General features: G+C 35.7%; 2 protein-coding genes across 3 annotated transcripts; one reads left to right on the forward strand and one right to left on the reverse strand.

Annotated features, from left to right (window-relative positions):
- Positions 1–1,086: 1,086 nt before the first annotated feature.
- cxxc1a (CXXC finger protein 1a) lies at positions 1,087–8,086 on the reverse strand. 2 transcript variants are annotated; one of them, XM_084389597.1, is made up of 16 exons: positions 7,820–8,032; positions 7,163–7,275; positions 6,958–7,058; positions 5,717–5,844; positions 5,436–5,591; positions 4,982–5,035; positions 4,609–4,752; positions 4,345–4,452; positions 3,344–3,531; positions 3,050–3,257; positions 2,847–2,954; positions 2,675–2,724; positions 2,030–2,126; positions 1,794–1,946; positions 1,448–1,595; positions 1,087–1,346 (listed from the first exon to the last, which is right to left on the reverse strand). In XM_084389597.1, exons 1-15 carry the CDS (start codon positions 7,820–7,822, stop codon positions 1,449–1,451), a joined length of 1,758 nt encoding a protein of 585 aa, XP_084245723.1. In that variant the 5' UTR covers positions 7,823–8,032; the 3' UTR covers positions 1,087–1,346; position 1,448. The 2 variants fall into 2 exon arrangements, with proteins under 2 accessions (XP_084245723.1, XP_084245724.1); XM_084389598.1 differs by lacking the exon at positions 4,982–5,035 and having other exon boundaries at positions 7,820–8,086.
- A 763-nt stretch (positions 8,087–8,849) lies between these two features.
- LOC311278027 (myoD family inhibitor) lies at positions 8,850–16,855 on the forward strand. Its single transcript, XM_084388584.1, has 6 exons — positions 8,850–9,005; positions 10,859–10,997; positions 11,131–11,262; positions 13,758–14,000; positions 15,353–15,652; positions 16,459–16,855. Exons 2-5 carry the CDS (start codon positions 10,880–10,882, stop codon positions 15,610–15,612), a joined length of 753 nt encoding a protein of 250 aa, XP_084244710.1. The 5' UTR covers positions 8,850–9,005; positions 10,859–10,879; the 3' UTR covers positions 15,613–15,652; positions 16,459–16,855.
- Positions 16,856–17,588: the final 733 nt, after the last annotated feature.

Below are 17,588 nucleotides of genomic sequence, written 5' to 3' on the forward strand. Positions count from 1 at the left end.
TAAAATATATTCTGAGCATATTTGACGAAGATATTCGTTTAAGGAAATACTTTAATTTTTGGAGCTTAGTGATGTGCAAATTTTCGGAGCAAAATGACTTTGTTATCGTACTTTAAATCTGAATCCGAGAGGGACCTTATTTTTTGAGAGGGTTCAGCGTTTACTTCTCGACACAAATTATCACAATTAAATTGAGGTCAAATAAACGTACATCTTCACAGTACAACTGAGGAGCCCTTGATTCACTTTCACACATGAATACAAAAAGACCAAGGCTGCAGAAAGCGAGATATGTATTATTATAATTAGCCGTTCTAGAGAAAGATGCATTTAACATTGACCGTCTAATCGCGTTTTTCCTACATTATAAAATGGTTTTCGTCATCTTTATTAACAATTATTTATGAACTTACTTAATCTTAACATGAAATTACCTCAGAATCGCGCCATTCCTGTCAGAGGTTTTAACGCTGCAGTGACTATTACAGAAAGAGCACGGAATTTTGACATTTTACATGGACCATACTTACTATTTAGTATTATTGAATTAAAACCTAACATTTGTAATTTAGAATTAGCTGATTTCGTCTGAGAGATGACCAGGTTCCAACCCTAAAATAAATGTTTTGTGTAAATGTATGACCAAAGTTTAGGTTCACACAACAAACTTTTTGTTGCTTATTAATTCATTGTAGGAAGTTCCCATAATGTCATTACAATAATTTGGCCACATTTGGACTGAAGAAAAACCTATCCCTTGCGAAACATTAACCATGGTTTTATTAAAGTGAAAGCGTAGTAAACATGTTTTGTTTTTTTGCAGATTACCATTTGTACAACCAGTTTCACAACAAATAACATGGTTAAACTATGGTTAGTGTATAGCAAAACCATGGTTCATTTGTGGTTACCATGGTTTAAATATAGTCACCATGTATTTTGGTTTTATTTGTAGTAAAACCATGGTTCATTTTCGTAAGGGATATCAACCCAACAAACTACTGTAGGGTCCTTAATGATAGCAATTCCTTTGTGTAGAGGCACAAGAAATAAAGACAAATAAAAGACATTTCACCAGCTACAAAATATCTCTAGATGATCTTTTTTAATGCACAATACAGGGTTATTAGATTAATTAAAAATCTAAAAAATGTAAGCACAACAAACCAGTGGGGTCACAGCACCATTCAAAGAGTGAAGCCAAGGGTTACATTAATGCAAATACAATACAGAAACAAGATGAGTGTCATACATGAATTACAGTTTCAACAAACAACTGCTAAGACACTGACTCTGACAAATCTTCGCAAATGTGAGGTGACTTCAGCAGCAATTGTACGTTTTCTCTGTAAGATCAAAGACAAAACCTCAGATTGTCAGGAGGGTTGCTTCATGGTTGAACATCATGTGCAAACGGAATAGATGAATAAAAGGGAATGACAGGAACCTTATCTGTCCTTGCTGGTTCTCAGGTCTGGGGTAATTGGGTCGTGTTGAATTGTCTGGTGCAGCATGAGGGCCATGAGACCTGCACGATTTGTCATGGCCAATCTGACATTGCGCTCCTGCTCAAACAATTCATCCAACTTGTACCACTGGGGGAATAAAAGAGATAATGAGTAAATGAATGAAAGATTAAATGTAAGATTGATGAACAATAATGTGAAAATAACATCAGCTGTTAAGAAATGTCTTGAAAGCAACAACATCTTAAACCATTTGAGTAAAAACATTTCTTTGCTTCAAATAAATGATTCCTTTGCAAAGGTAACAGGCTGAGGTAATGCGCTGACCACTCTGACTCGCTCCAGGTCCACTTCAGCCCTGCGGAGTTTCTCCCAGCAGTAGTGTTTGTTACACTTGCGTTTGGACACCCTGCAGTATTCTCCGGTGGGTTCGAATACATCACGAACCAGTGGACACCCACAGACCTCGTCCGCAGGGACCTGCACGCATGACATTCACATTTAAGCATACGGTCTCTAATTATCAATGCAAATTGAGTGTTCATGTATCAAATTAAAGTAACCTTGGGGTCTCTGGAGTGCTCTGGACAGAGAACCTGCAGTCTCTTACAGTAGGTTTTGCTCTGTGGATTGTAAACATCACAGAAGAGCCGTGTAGCACTAGATACAAGCAGAAAAAGAGCAGAAATAAAATGAGTTTTTTTTTTTTAACAGGCATTAAAGGTGCACTTAGTAACTTTTCCCCTCATTTTACAGATGAATAGAAGAAATGCAGACATACCATTTGGTAAAAACTCATTTTTGGGAGATGGCACAAACAAATAAATGTGTTGTTCTTTCTATTCATCACTGAATACTGAAAAAAATGTATCTCAGTTTCCAATATTAATATGATAATAAGAAATGTTTCTTGAACAGCAAATCAACATATTTGAATGATTCTGACGGATCATGTGACACTGAAGACTGGAGTAATGATGCTGAAAATTCAGCTTTGTCATCACTGTAAAAAATTACATTTTAATATATATTAGAAAACAAGTTATTTTAAATTGTAATATTTCACAATATTACTGTTTTTACTGAAATTTCTTTCAAAAACCTTATTAACCCCATACTACTTCACGGTAGTGTATATCACAGTGGAAGCATCTAAATCTAAAAATTATGTAGTATTATTATTTTTAAAAATATATATTTTTACTTACCCATCTATGCGTGTGGGGTACATGGAGCCAAATGATGTCTGACTCTCATACTGGATGGAAGGAAATGATGACGTTATTAAAAGACATAACACATCATTTTAAAAACAAAACACTAAAACGTGACCACAGTTTAAAGGTCTATGCATCATGATTATTAAAACAGACAACACACCTTGGCATAGCACCTTTCCATGTGACGCAGCGCCACCTTAGGGTTAACTGGGTGACTGCAGGACACACAGAAGATTTGCAAATCAGTGTCGTCATCACCCTCGTTGGCCTTCAGGGAAAAGAAAAGCAATGTTCAGGACAGTGTAATGCGTTTGCAGTGTTTTACAGCAGTGCAAATGTCACGCTGAAACCATGACCTCTCACCTCTTCATCGTACTGTACGACCTGCTGTTTGGCCTTAGCGATGATACCCTCCAGCTCATGGAACCGTTTTTCCATCTCAGTGAGTCGCAAGCGAGCCGACTGTTGCTCACGGCGGATTCGCTCCAGAAGTTTCTTGCCCTGTTCTTCTGCAATGCACGGGCTCTGCTGCCACTGCTGGATACGCTGGGGCAGGATCTCATAGATTCGACTGGCAAGACAAAAAGGCACAAATATTCAGAGTCTGTCTAATCTCCAACATACTCTCTACAACTGTAAAAGTATTTCCAGGTTTACTTGGTAGCGAGCTTCATGCCGCAGTCATCAGAGCAGTATTTGGAGCTGGCGCGTGCAGCTTCGACACATCCGGGTCCGAGGCACTGTCTTGCTCCTCCACTGTCTCGAACCTCTGGCCGCTCGCTGTGTCTCACCCGGTCGCGGTGCTTCTGTTTGGGTTTGTGCTTCCGAGGCTTATTCTCCTCTTTCTTATGAATGAAAACGAAGTCCAAACTTAAGTTTCCATTTTAAGCAGAATGATTTACTTTAAGCCAAAAATTACTAACCCTATAAAACCCACTGTATCATATTAGATATGCAAATTTCGAACATGATCAAAACTTGATCAAATCCTGTTGTACACAATCTACTTCATGCCTTCTGTCATCTAATTTATAATTTATAAAAACGTAAGAATAATTTTATTTTGTTAGTAATATTTCGAGATAAACACTTACTGGGCTGAAGCAACTTTTGTTTACTTGATTATCCATACGCAATTTTTTAGAAAAATCATGTTCAAAAGTGAGTATCAAATATGATCCATCAGGCTTTTGAGGAAAGATTTCTCAATCATCAATGTATTGCTTTGAATTATATATTTTGCCTCCACAATAAAGACTACAGAGCTTTGATCATAAAACTAAGCATCATTTTAAATATAATTTTACTAAGACATATTATTGGGAGATATAGAGTCACAACTAACTGATATGAATTTTATGCAAGTAGTCTGGTGTATACTGTTATAAAGATCTCATTTACATGACAAGCTATCAGAATGTCAACTTTTTGCCCATATAAACATCAGCAACTGCACCAAATTTCATATTTTTGCTCAGTTTGTGTCTCTGAATAAAACTTTATTTGATATTCTCCTATATGAGCCATAAAAGCTTGTACTTGTTTGTCAAAAAAGTTCAATAAACTGTCAAATTTCTTCTTTCTGAGTATTATTTCATATGTCAGGCTTTACAACAGGGTTAAACAAGCATTCCATACACATATTTTTAGGTCTTTACCTTTTTTTCAGATCGCTTTTCTCTTCTTTTCACGTGCTTGACCTTAACAGCTCTCTTTCTCAGAGCTGAATCAGCATATGAACCATCATCGTCATCACTGTTCCAACCCTGAAGAAGAAGAAAAAAAACACAAAACTCAGACACAACCATTTCTGCCAATGGTTATTGTAAATACATCCAGGGGTGTTACCAAGACAGCGAAGTGGGCTAACTTCCTTTAAAAGGTACTTTTTTTTAATAGCGCTGAAGTGTGATGTGAGGTACCGTGCTGTGTTCTCCATACTGCCCAGCGCAGTACTGCTGATACAGCTCCAGCTCATTCTCACTGTAGTCTTCAGACATTGGGCCGTCTTGATAGTCTCTGCCCTTAGACATGGAGCACTCCTCATCCTTCACTCGCAACATTTTCTGAAAAATAAAAGATAGTGGTTAAACAAGGGCTGGAAACTGAAAGGTTGTAGGTTCAAGCACCACAAGGGATGATCCTTAAAGTCACCAAAAAAATCAAAACAATTCTTGTTTTGTTTTTTTAATGGAATACTGCAGTGTTTATTAGAAATTATTTATCTCTGCACATCATTATTATGTTTTAAATTAATGTGCCCTCATAATCTTTAATCAAAATAAGTTTCCCTACCTCTTTCAACGACATCATCTTTTCCTCTGATGATGTGTTTACTGGCGGGGCAACCTGTCACTCATATGAGATCGACCAATAGCATACCACAACCATCCAATCAATTCCCGATGAACAAAACTGAGTCCCGCCCTATATTTTGTCATGCTTGAGAAGCCGTTTCACTCGTATATACGTCACAAAAGAAAAGAAAAGATTATCGCAAATTCCGTTTCATGCCGATTTTTCAAGTTACTCCAAACGAATTCTCTCTGTAATTAGTGTACTGATAAAAGTGTACTGATTCAACAATAAATCAATGAAAAAGCATTAAAACTAATAATTGCTGAGTGCATCATATTGTACACAGAGGCAACAAAACATTATCAGACCTTAAAGTATACCATAAAGGTGTATGATAAAAAAAAAGATGAAATCACAGGCAAAGCGACTCTTTTACAAAAGTGAAACTCACCCTAGCCCGCACTTCACACTGCCTCAGTCGGCATTTCTGCCTGATCTTATTCGGGCCGCCAAACTTCTTCATGTCTTTACAGAAGTCGCACAGTCCACAGTCCTCTGTGCGCATGCAGGCTTCACATTCTCCACACATGCGAGCGGAGCGCTTAATCTATGGACAAATCCCAAATACTCCCCATAGTCAGTCCAAAGGGTTAACAAACAACACACTTTTCAGTTACCGTCTTCACAAAGGTTATTCGCAGACAGCAGCTTTTATGAATCAGAAATTCTTACCCGTGACCCTCGCCGTCCATCTGATTTGAAATCCGGTGTGTCGGGCTGGTTATCGGTCCCGTCTGCCTCTGATTCTTTCTCCCGGCTTTTTTTGGGACGGTATTTGATCTCCAAGGAATTATTTTTACCTAGACCAAAGGATGCACACACTCAGGGTTGCTATTGACTAGGGTGGTCCTTATTTTTAAAGTCTCCAATTGTCATGCTCTTAACCCTTCAAATTGTTCCTTTATATAAGAAAATACAGCATGCCAACTTTTATGGCAGTAAAATAATAATTACTGGTAGCTCAATAGCTTTTGTCAATAAATTTTGATGATTTTCGTAAAAACAGATAATTTGAATTGGTATTGTACCTGGCTAGTAAAATTCCCCAAAAAACTCCATAAAAGCATCTAATGCACCATATATTCCTAAATATGTATTTTAGATACATATCTCAGTTTACTTATTGTAGAAACTAAATCCAAATGAATCCATTCATGACCCGGTTTAGCAGATTTACCTTTCCTGGTGGAATCAATACATATTTCTATTGATGATCACCTTGGTTATTTTTTGGGTTTTAGAGCACATTTTTTGGTTTAAAAAATGACATTAAGTTCCTTGAAATTGACCCGGAACTTTGGCCGAATCAAGCAGATTATCAGGAGGCACAGGCAACAATACATGCAATGAAAGTAGTCAATGATCACGCCGAGAGAGGAGTGGCTCTGATTCAAGAATACAATGGCTATCTCACACACTCTGAAGAACAATCGCAGTTTCTCCTTCATGTGGTGGAAGATCACCGACGGATCTATCCAGACTGCAAAAAGTCAACACTGGCTGCTGAGCATCAGAAATGAGGGATTGTTGAAAACTTTGTGCTTTTTTTTGAGATTGTTGTCATGTCAGTGTTGCTCTGATTTCAATAAAATGTAGTTCATTTGCAGCAACTTTTAATATTACTTGCATATCACAATAACGCAATCTTCCACATGATTGAGCTACCTCTAAATATCATTTTTTTTTTGTCAACATTTTTGCATATTTCTAATTTTGAAGTTAAAAGGAACAGTTTAAGAGGTTAAGACACTAACATTTTGCACACAAAAAAATTGTGCCTTGATAAGGACCACCCTACTATTGACACTATGATCATTTAAAATGAATAAAATATGACTATTTTGTATGTTCTAAAATAAAAACAAATAATTACATAAAATAAACAAACGATAATTCAAATAAAAAGTCCTTACCTCGACACTTTTCACAGTACCACACGTGGATGGTTTTGGCCGTCTTCTCAGAAATATTAATGCAGTCTCCATGAAACCACTCACTGCAGCTTTCACAACCACTGTTTACAAGAATTTAAAACATGCAATTAAAAATATTTAACTTTACAAAGAAAAAGCCTCCTCAAAAAAGGCATTCAAACATTTCAATAGAAACACATCTTACATCATAAAGCAGTTGATGTCTGGTTTCCGACAAACGCAATAAACAGGTGCGTTGCTCCGGCTTGCACTCATCCCGGGTCTGGGAGGTTTTTCAAAGTCTGACACTTCGCTGTCCTGAAACATAAGAGAAGAAACAGAACTTGCATCCAATTTTACATTTTCTGTACGTTACTACTACTGTAACCCTGCCAGCCTACACTATTACAGTATTCTGTGCTGCTCACATTTTTCAAAATGTCACTATATACTGTATATGCACACTTTAATATGTTTCTATATAAGTTACTGCATACTAAACTCTGATACTTTGTGATGCCAAACCTTCATTTGAACGATGGCACAATTTAAGCTCTTTTTAGCTCTTTGTGCAAGAGCTACTCTGAGCTGTCATTGCCATTTATATTAAACAGTATTATAATCTCTCTTTCTCTCTCTATAACGGCTTTTATCATACACTTAACAAAAAAGTACCACGGTTTGGACATGAACCAGGGTATTCTTTAAAGTGCCTTGGTATATTAATATGTTCATTCAGAATCAGTACTATGGTATATATCAAAGTACCATGTACATGTACAATTGTACCATGGTACCGCCCAGTTCTACTTATAAGGGTAACTTAAAACAACCAGAACGGCAAAACTAATATTTCGCTTACCATGACAGATTTGTACGGTTATTGTCCAAAAGGAAGGAATGTCACGACAGTCATTCAGACCATCTGAAGCACAAAAACTAATAAGCTGTCAAAACCATCGTGAACTAAACGTGTGTACAGTGAATTAATTATATTTTACTCCTTTTGTTTACACAGCGGGACACTGCATCACAACATTTACTTCCGCTTCCACCGCTATGATTCTTCTTCTACGACCAAACGATCTACTGCCACCTATTGGACGCGTGTGTAAGTGACCGCACCCACAGACAGGTGACACAACTAAAAACATCAAAACATTTTTGTTACTTGAAATAATAAAATAAAATATAAAAAGTCAAGGCAACATTTCTCATTTTCATTTAGTTTAACTTGATGTAATAAAAATTCAAACTGAAATAATAATAAAAATATATAGAGAAAGAGACTAAAAAGAAAGAGTTAAAAAGAAACCGGATCGAGAGTATGAAAATAAAACCTTTCAAAATATTATTAAACCTATAATAGTATCTTGGTGAGACTAAAATAAAACTGAGTATGTAGAGAATTTCATTTTGATATTATACAGTAAAAAATGTCTTTAACACTTCTTTTTGCGTTTTGAATGTATTTTGTATTGATTTAATATTTTGACTGATATGATTGTTGAAAAGTTTATTTAGATTTCTACTATTAGAATCAAATGAGTATTGGCTATATAATTACGGACTAATTCATTCTTATATACCGCCAACATTCAGAGAGAGATAGCCATAAATAGATGTGGGTCAACATAATCAGTAATATAAACAAATAATTATTTATCGTCCATTGATTTTGATAATACTCAGTGACAGGCATGAATGTGTTTGAAACATAGAGTGTATAAAACTATGTTTGGAAAAACATGCCTTCATGCAGCAAATAAACCAGAATTTCATGAGGTAATTTATATATGATTTATTTTTTATTTTATTTTTTTGGACCAGTACTGCAGGTACAGTAAACCATATATAAATCATCAGAAATAAATTAAACAGTTCCCTGCAGTGCAGGAAGGATGTCGTGCACGCGCACAAGCTCGAGAGTTCGCAACACGCGCTGGTCAAAGCAGATGCTCGCGCTCACAAGCGAACATCACACATTCATTCTGAATTAAGGTGAATTAAAACGTCCTCGGTACAAGACTGGAGTTATTCGAGATAAGGTAAGAAAGACTTCAATTCAATTCTTTGTGTCTTCTTCGGGCTCTGGTCATTTCGCTTCATTCTGGGTCACCAGACACAGAGTCACGTTATCGAAAGTTTACTTCTGTTTACCTCTTTCAAGGGCAAATGTTGTGCCAAAACTGTCATTTTTAAAAGAACACGTGGTTAATTTGGACAAACAATATCTTGCATAATTAAATTCAAACTTTAATCCTTTTATATGGAAAGGATATACTTGATATGGTCCAAGAAATATTTTTATTTTGACATTTACGTCACACTTTGTTAGTTGTGCTTGACTGCTAAACATCCAAAATATACATTAATCATGATTAAATAATTATACTTAATAAAAAAAAATCATAAATAGGTTCAAAGGCATAGACAAATGAAATAATACATTAGACATTAATCATGTATATGTATTCTATAATATTTGTTAATGTTATTATAATTATTATAAAGTTGAAAACTAAAGTTTAAAAATGAATAAGAGCAACTGTCAAGGTTTTAAAGTAATCTGCAGGACAGCAGAAATGTCCTTTAAGACAAATATGTACTGCCATTACTTACTTAATTTCTTAGATACATACTACAAAATATGTGAGCCTGGATCACAAAACCAGTCACAAGTCGCACGGGTATATTTGTGGCAATAGCCAACAATAGCCTATGGGTCAAAATGATCGATTTTTCTTTTATGCCAAAAATCTTTAGGATATTAAGTAAAGATCATGTTCCATGAAGATATTTTGTCAATTTCCTACCGTAAATATATAAAACATTTATTTTTGTAAGTGAACGCAGAACATAAATGGACAATTTTAAAGGTGATTTTCTCAATGTTTCGATTTTTTTGCACCCTCAGATTCCAGATTTTCAAATAGTTGTATCTCGACCAAATATGTCATATCCTAACAAACCATACATCAATGGAAAGCTTATTTATTCAGCTTTCAGTTGATGTATAAATCTCAGTTAAAAACAAAATGGACCCATGTGACTGGTTTTGTGGTCCAGGGTCACATATGAAAAAACATTAAAAATGTTACAGTAGAGGAGTGGGGACATAGAATGACTCAGAATCAGGGTTAGACAGGGACGAGCGTTGAACTAGAGAGATTCCCTACAGTGAATGCTCTGTAGATAAAAAGTAGACAGATCTTTAAAACAGCAAACAACCAGCAAAAATGTTTATTATGACTCCTGCATATCAGCTCAGGGCTTTGATGATATTGTCAGTTCTGTCTGACTCAGCAGGACGTTCACATTAGTCACCTTTCCAACTCACTTCAGGTCAGTTTTGGAGAAGCAGCACAATCAAATGTCTGTTTAATGCACTTTAAAGTCGGCATGGAACGGAAGTTGCAATAGTTTTTTCATCCCTATTGTTATGTATATGTGAGTTAAACTGCTTCTCAAACAAGAAAAAATGTAGGGCGGGGCTTGATTTTTTTCTATTGGGAATTGATTGGATGGTTAAATTGTTGTGGTTTGCTATTGGTCGATCTCATGTGAGTGACAGGTTGTCCCGCCCTCACGCCAGTAAACATGAGAAGAGAAGTTGCAACTTGTTTTGATTGAAGCTTATGAGGCACATGAATTAAAAAAAATAATGCGCACAGATAAATCATTTATAATAAACATGGCAATATAAAAAAAATAAATAATAATTATCCATTTTGATTTCATGGTAACTTTAGGTCACATTTTCAAGTGTTTCTCATGCTGTTTTGGTGATAAAAGTCATCATGTTAGAGGTTTTCACTTTGAACTCTACTCCACAAACAACACCCAGACTGATTACACACCATCAATGCTAAAACACTTCTCTTTCTGGATGTCCTCTCAGAGTTAGAATTAGGCGTCTCAAATGGAGACAGAAGCCATGGATGTCCAACAGCAGGGCAGCGTCCCGGACAGGGTCGTGGCCCAGGAACATCACGTCCACACAACACAACCACGGGCCACCAGCAAACCTGAAGTCACCGGTGAGAGGGATGTTTATGAAGCAAATCTGTTGATTTTTGAGAGTTTCAGCATGTTTAGCTTTTATGCTTAATTTACATTGGGGAAATAGTCATGACATTCAGACAGACTTAAATCATTATTTGTGACTGACAGGTCCTGTCTCGGCTGAGATTGTTCACAACGGAAGCAACGAGTCCCTGACAGACGGTGTCACATCCAGTGATGATGCTTTACTGCTTCCAGACCATATTCCTACAATTTCACGCAAAATAGACAAAGTTAACGGTATTTACATTTTTCATTATTATCATTATTATCATTATTTAAAGAATTAATTCACCCAAAAATGAAAATCGTTCTAACCACTTATTATTTTTTTCTGTGAAACGCCAAAGGAGACACCAAACTCCATTGGTTTTTGTGTCTGTTATGAAACTTTTATTGTTTTTTTGTCTTTTTTGGAGCTTGCATAGACACAATCATTATTGCAAATCCGTTTAGTGACACTAGTGGCACAGAAATTACACACTTTCCCTTTAACAGTGTAGAAAATCATTTGGAAGAGAAAAAGTTTACAGAATCTTGGAATACTTTTGACAAGAAATGCTTGCCAGTAAAACTACTGTTCAAAAGTTGGGGTCTTTTTTAATGTTTTTGAAAGAAGTGTCCTCTTGCTTATTTGATAAAAAATACAGTAAAAAATAACTGTTTTCTATTTAATATTGTGATAGAGACCCGAGCCGTCGCAAGGAGAAACACTCCAAGATGTAAAAAACGGGGTGATGTTGGCGTCCAAAAACATGTTTATTACAAGCCGATGTGCAAATAAAATATGGTTAAGAGAAATAAAACTGGTTATCAATAAAAACAGTCTAAAAACTAGCACTGTTATGTACTAAAACAGTACAAACTCTCCTCTTCACCTATTGAAGCCAGAGTTTCAGTACGCTCACGCAACGCTACAATAACCTTGTTCAGATTCCCTCAAAAAACACAATCCGTCCAATCCTCCCTTCCCCTAGTGACGGCTGCCTTAACCCCTTAACTGTCACCCCCCTTTTTGAGAATGGACATTAAAATGCACTATTCAAACTAAAATGGTTGTAATTCAAAAATGTTTTGGAATATAGACCTAAGTTTGGTCTTTTTTAAAGAAAAAAAATGAATGTATGAAAAAGTTATGGAAGTTTAAATTTACAGTAAATCAAAGTTTTTTTTATATAAAATTTGACAAAATATTTTTTACTATAAAATTACTATAAAATCAAAGCCATATATCTAACCAAGTTGTGTTCCAAATTTGAAGTTGATATCACACAAATTGAAGTTCCCATGAGATTTTGTTTAGGCGTAGTACCAAAAATTGCCACCGGGTGACATACATTCCATTGAATTTAATTGTATGCATTCTGCCGTAACAAATTAATCAATTTCTGTCCAAATATCACTTCTGTCACAAAATATGGAACCTTGAGACTCAGACCTTTCTGACAATATGTGTTTTGTCAAGATTAGAAAAGGTTTTGATCATAAATTATGAAACATGTTGACGCCCAAAAGGGGAGGAGTCTGATAAAAGAATTTAGAGTACCGTTTCTATGGTAACGCAACGTCCAATTTCAAGTTCGTAAGCTTTCAAATGATACCTAATTTATGATAACTACTAAAATATGTAATAAAAAAGGCAATAAAAAGATAATATTATATTTTAGAGGATAATATATATATATATTATACTTTTTAGAGGATAATATTATTTTATATTTTTTTATTGACAAATACTAAATTATATGTTTTATTATGAACTTTTAGCATGAAAACCAAAGTTTCAATTATTAAAAGTGTGTGCGTCGACTTTTTGTGACAAACGCCAGAACTCCTGTTATGACGTAGATTTTTTGAGGTTCACTCTTGTCATAAATTCATCTATTATTGTTCCTACATAATTTGTAACAAAAAACAATGCTAAAATATCTATTTAGGAGTCTTAGACTTTTCCAACAATATATAGTTTGTCATGATTAGATTAGGATTTAATTGTAATATTATAGTGAAGTAAACTTAGGTGTCCCGCTAGCGGGACGGTGACAGTTCTCGCTTGATAATTGATAAACTCTTTCCTCATCATAGGATTAATAAATAAATACACAAGATAATTAAGAACAAGAGTTAAATCAAGTCAATAAATACAATAAATAGGACGGATAAAACCAACAAAATGAGCTAAAATGAGCACTGGCATAGCCCACGCCCACTCAGCTAAAACAGCCAACCTCACGTAAAATATTATCAAATGTATAAGAACTAAACTAAAATGTAATTTATTCCTGTCACTACTCCAGTCTTCAGTGTCACATGATCCTTCAGAAATCATTCTAATATGCTGATTTGATGATCAAGAAACATTACTGATTATCATCAATGATGAAAACACTTGTGCTTCAGGGTTCTTTGATGAATAAAAAGTTAAAAAGAACAGCGTTTATTCGAAAAAGAAACTTTTGATCAATATAATGCATCATTATTACAGAAGAAATAAAATGGGTCTGGAATGACATGAGAGTAAGAAAATATTTTGAGTGAACTATTCCTTAGCACAAGGAATAAATGCAGACATAGTAAAAAAAAATAGACTAATTGCTAATAGACTAGATAATGCTAATCGGTTGGGCCTGCATTGTATGTATTTGTATGAATATATATGTTACAAATTGTAATGTGTTAAAATGTATTATTGTCTGAATTTGAATACATTCAAATGTGAATTTAACACATTTCAGCGAAGCCCAGTTTTCCCAATGGCTCCTCTCCTCCAGTCATCAATGGCTCTACTATCATCTGCAAACCGCCCGCTTCGTCATCAGGAGGATCGACGCCTCGTGCTTCAGCACACAAGAAATGCAAGCGACATGCAAAGTGCAATGGACACAAACACCCTCCCAGAAAACACACACCCTCCACTTCCATGAGCCAGCAGAGCTTCAAAGGCGATGCCTCGCAGATACAGAGAGTAGCTGGAGACGGTAAGAAAAGCATTTGAGCGCACGTCATAAAAACACCTTTTAAAACAAATTTTAGAGTCAATATGTTTATGTATTTTTAGAGCACGTTGGGGCATATCTGAAAAGAGGCCTCCGCCCACTGGTCTGTTCGTAAATACAGGGCCCGCTCTTATCTGTCAGTGACACTGGACGGCCCGCTGGATTTATCTCCATGTGTTTTACTGTCCCTTCACGTCAGCGTTTGATAATTCTTTCCGTTAGGTCACACATCCCTGTTTGATGACTAACTCACACTAGCTGATACATAATCTAATCTGGAGAATTTAAATACTGAGAGGGCTTGATGTTTTGACAATATCACGAGTTTGTGTGATTTTTTTAACTGTTTTAAAGGAATTCACAAGATAAATGAGTGCATTCTGGTGGTATCGCTCAGGTTTGGTGTGCTTAAAATACAAAAGAGTAAGAAAAATGGCCATATTAACCACATTATTTATCCTCAATAATTTTGCCTTTAGAAAAACAAAGGTAACACTTTAGTTATGTATTTATTATAGTAATAACATCATACATTATTACATGCAAGGAACTAAACCTTATTCCTAACTCTATAGTAAGTACAGTACGTTGTTAATTAATATTGTAACAAGGACACCTTAAAATAAAGTGTAACCAACCAAAACAAAAGATTTCTATGAGTTTTCAGAGGGTAATATAAGTGTAAACATAATTAAACGCTGATAAAGGCTATTAGAGAAGCGCAATGTGGTCAAAAATTATTATGATGTCAGCAAGGATGCATTAAATTGATCAAAAGTGAGAGTAAAGACATTTACAATCTTACAAAAGATACAATGTTCTTTCTATTCATCAAAGAATTCTGAAAAAAATGCATCACGGTTTCCACAATAATATTAAGCAACACAACTGTTTTCAACATTGATAGTAACGAAATATTTCTTGTGCATATTAGATGCATATTCAAGGAGCATGTGACACTGAAGACTGGAGTAATGATGCTGGAAATTCAGCAATAAATTACATTTTTACAGTTTGTAAACTGTAATAATATGTAACAATATTACTGTTTTTACAGTAGTTTTGATCAAATAAATGCAGCCTTGGTGAGCATAAGAGACTTCTTTCAAAAACATTTCCTGACCCCAAACCTCTGAACAGTAGTGTACAGTAAGTGACAAGTATTTACAAAATACTGTACAATTTTGCTCTTCCAAATGATTCCAAAAATCATCACAAGTGAAACAACGTATCAAAATATATAGTTTACAAATCACGAGGGCACAAATGTCAGTGTTTCCTGTGAACGATGATAGGCAGATCCACAAACAGTGTACGCTTCTGTCTGCTTTCAGACTGCTGTGCGCACTGCATACTAGCCTGCCTGTTCTGCGAGCTGCTGTCGTGCTGTTCGGCCGTGGCTCAGTGTTTGGCCTGCGGTCTGGAGTGTGACGCTCTCTGCTGTTGTGGGGAAGCAGCCACCGGAGGTCTGGCGTGCTGTGCGGAGGACACCTGCTCTGCCCTGCTGGATTGTGGGATACTGGAGGACTGTTGCCAGTCTTCAGACTGTCTGGAGATCTGTTTGGAATGCTGTTCCATCTGTTTCCCCGCCTAATGGGACTCTCTACAGAACGATATCAAGTGCTCAAAGGACCGTAAGTGTCGGGTGTATGTGTTAGCGTTATCCCGCATTTTGTATTTATTTAATATGAAGAATAAATTTGTTGCATTGATCAAAGTTGGACTGTTCTGTGCGAGGCTGTTCTCTGAATTCAGACAGGCCTTAAATCTGACGTTTTGTATGTTAAAATGGGTTACACTTTATATTAAGGTGTCCTTGTTACAGTGTAATTATATATTTGAGTAATATTAAGCAACTACATGTACTTGCTATAGGGTTAGGGTAGGATTAGGTTTTGTTTTAGGGTTAGTTGCATGTAATTATGCATCATTTACTGTTATTACTACAGTAACTACATGTAACGTATGTAACAAGGACACTGCAAAATAAAGTGTTACCTTAAAATGCACACAAATTCAGCTGGTCATGTGATCACAACATGGCAGCCACTATGAGAGCATACCGCCTTTATGTAGAATAAAATATTCTGCACTTTTAAGAGCTTAAGTTTAGAAGTGTTCCTCCAGTACGCTTAAAGATGTGTCAGACTCTTCTACTTAAGTAAGGTTAGAAATGTGCATTATGATAAAAATACTTTTGCCGTCCTTGCAAGTGTTTCATAGGTGCATGCATGAAGCAATAAACACCTTAATGCATTGAACATCTTCATCAACTGTGATTTTATACAATATAGAAAAAAAAACCTAGAGAGTAATTTGCTTTGAACAAACATCTGTTGTAATAATTAGCTCCTGTAATACTCTCTGTTTTAAAGTGTAACCGTTTTGCATGCCAGCTGAGAATAAGGCGTAAGGATCTTTGTTCTCTGTCTGTTCTCAGCACTCTTATCTAAAGTGTGTGCGACAGGAAGCCTGAGCGATGCAAAAATAACCAGTCAGGATGACTATAAAGCGTTCGCATATTCCTCTGGGCATGTTGAATTTCACAGCCTGTCTCCAGATGACTCTGCCCAGTGTTTAGACAGTGGGCACTGCTCGAGAGAGAGCGCTCATGTTGAATCTGGCAGCGGGACAGAGATCTGTGTGTCCAACAGAAGCCACTGAAGCTCTACTGAGATGACCTCCATCCCTCCCTGCATCCCGCCATAAAAACATCAGCTTGAAACGCCCTGTATCACTGACTTACTGATTATACAAGTCAGCAAACCACAATGTATAATATTTGAAAATGTGTTGTAGAACAAATCTGTTAATAAAGTATCGTGATGATAAACATGATTAATAAAGTATCTATCTATCTATCTATCTATCTATCTATCTATCTATCTATCTATCTACCCATCCATCCACCCATCTATCTATCTACCCATCCATCCACCCATCTATCTATCTACCCATCCATCCACCCATCTATCTATCTATCGATCTATCTATCTATCTATCTATCTATCTATCTATCTATCCATCCACCCACCTATCTATCTGTCTATCCATCCATCTATTTATCTATCTATCTATCCATCCACCCATCTTATCTATCCATCCATCTATCTATTCATCAATCTATCTATTTTTCTATCCATCTTTATCTATCTATCTATCTATCCATCCATCTATCCATCAATCTATTTATTTTTCTATCCATCTTCGTCTATCCGTCTATCTATCTATCTATCTATCTATCTATCTATCTATCTATTCATCAGTCTATCTATTTTTCTATCCATCTTTATCAATCTATCACTTATTATCTGCTGTTTTGTAAAAACATAAATAGAAAAAAATGCCATTACTAATTAGACTGCTTATAATAAATCATGAAAATGCAAAACATTTATATTTTTATATATACAAACTATTATTTTTCATCATTTATTCATAAACCGAACAAAAGTGACAGTAAAGACATTTATAATGTTGCAAAAGATTTTGATTTCAAATAAATGCTGTTTTAATAATAATGAGAAACGTTTCATGAGCAGCAAATCAGCATTAGATCATATGAGAATG

Source organism: Rutilus rutilus (genome assembly GCF_951802725.1).
Source record: "Rutilus rutilus genome assembly, chromosome: 19".
Lineage (NCBI taxonomy): Eukaryota > Metazoa > Chordata > Actinopteri > Cypriniformes > Leuciscidae > Rutilus > Rutilus rutilus.

Coding starts and splice junctions, on each gene's coding strand:
- cxxc1a (XM_084389597.1), bottom strand. Junction 2,955..3,049: donor TCGTACAGTACGATGAAGAG/GTGAGAGGTCAT, acceptor TTTTCCCTGAAG/GCCAACGAGGGTGATGACGA. Junction 1,947..2,029: donor AGCACTCCAGAGACCCCAAG/GTTACTTTAATT, acceptor TCATGCGTGCAG/GTCCCTGCGGACGAGGTCTG.
- LOC311278027 (XM_084388584.1), top strand. CDS start 10,880: ATGGAGACAGAAGCCATGGATGTCCAACAGCAGGGCAGCGTCCCGGAC. Junction 11,263..13,757: donor CAAAATAGACAAAGTTAACG/GTATTTACATTT, acceptor AACACATTTCAG/CGAAGCCCAGTTTTCCCAAT. Junction 14,001..15,352: donor ACAGAGAGTAGCTGGAGACG/GTAAGAAAAGCA, acceptor GTCTGCTTTCAG/ACTGCTGTGCGCACTGCATA.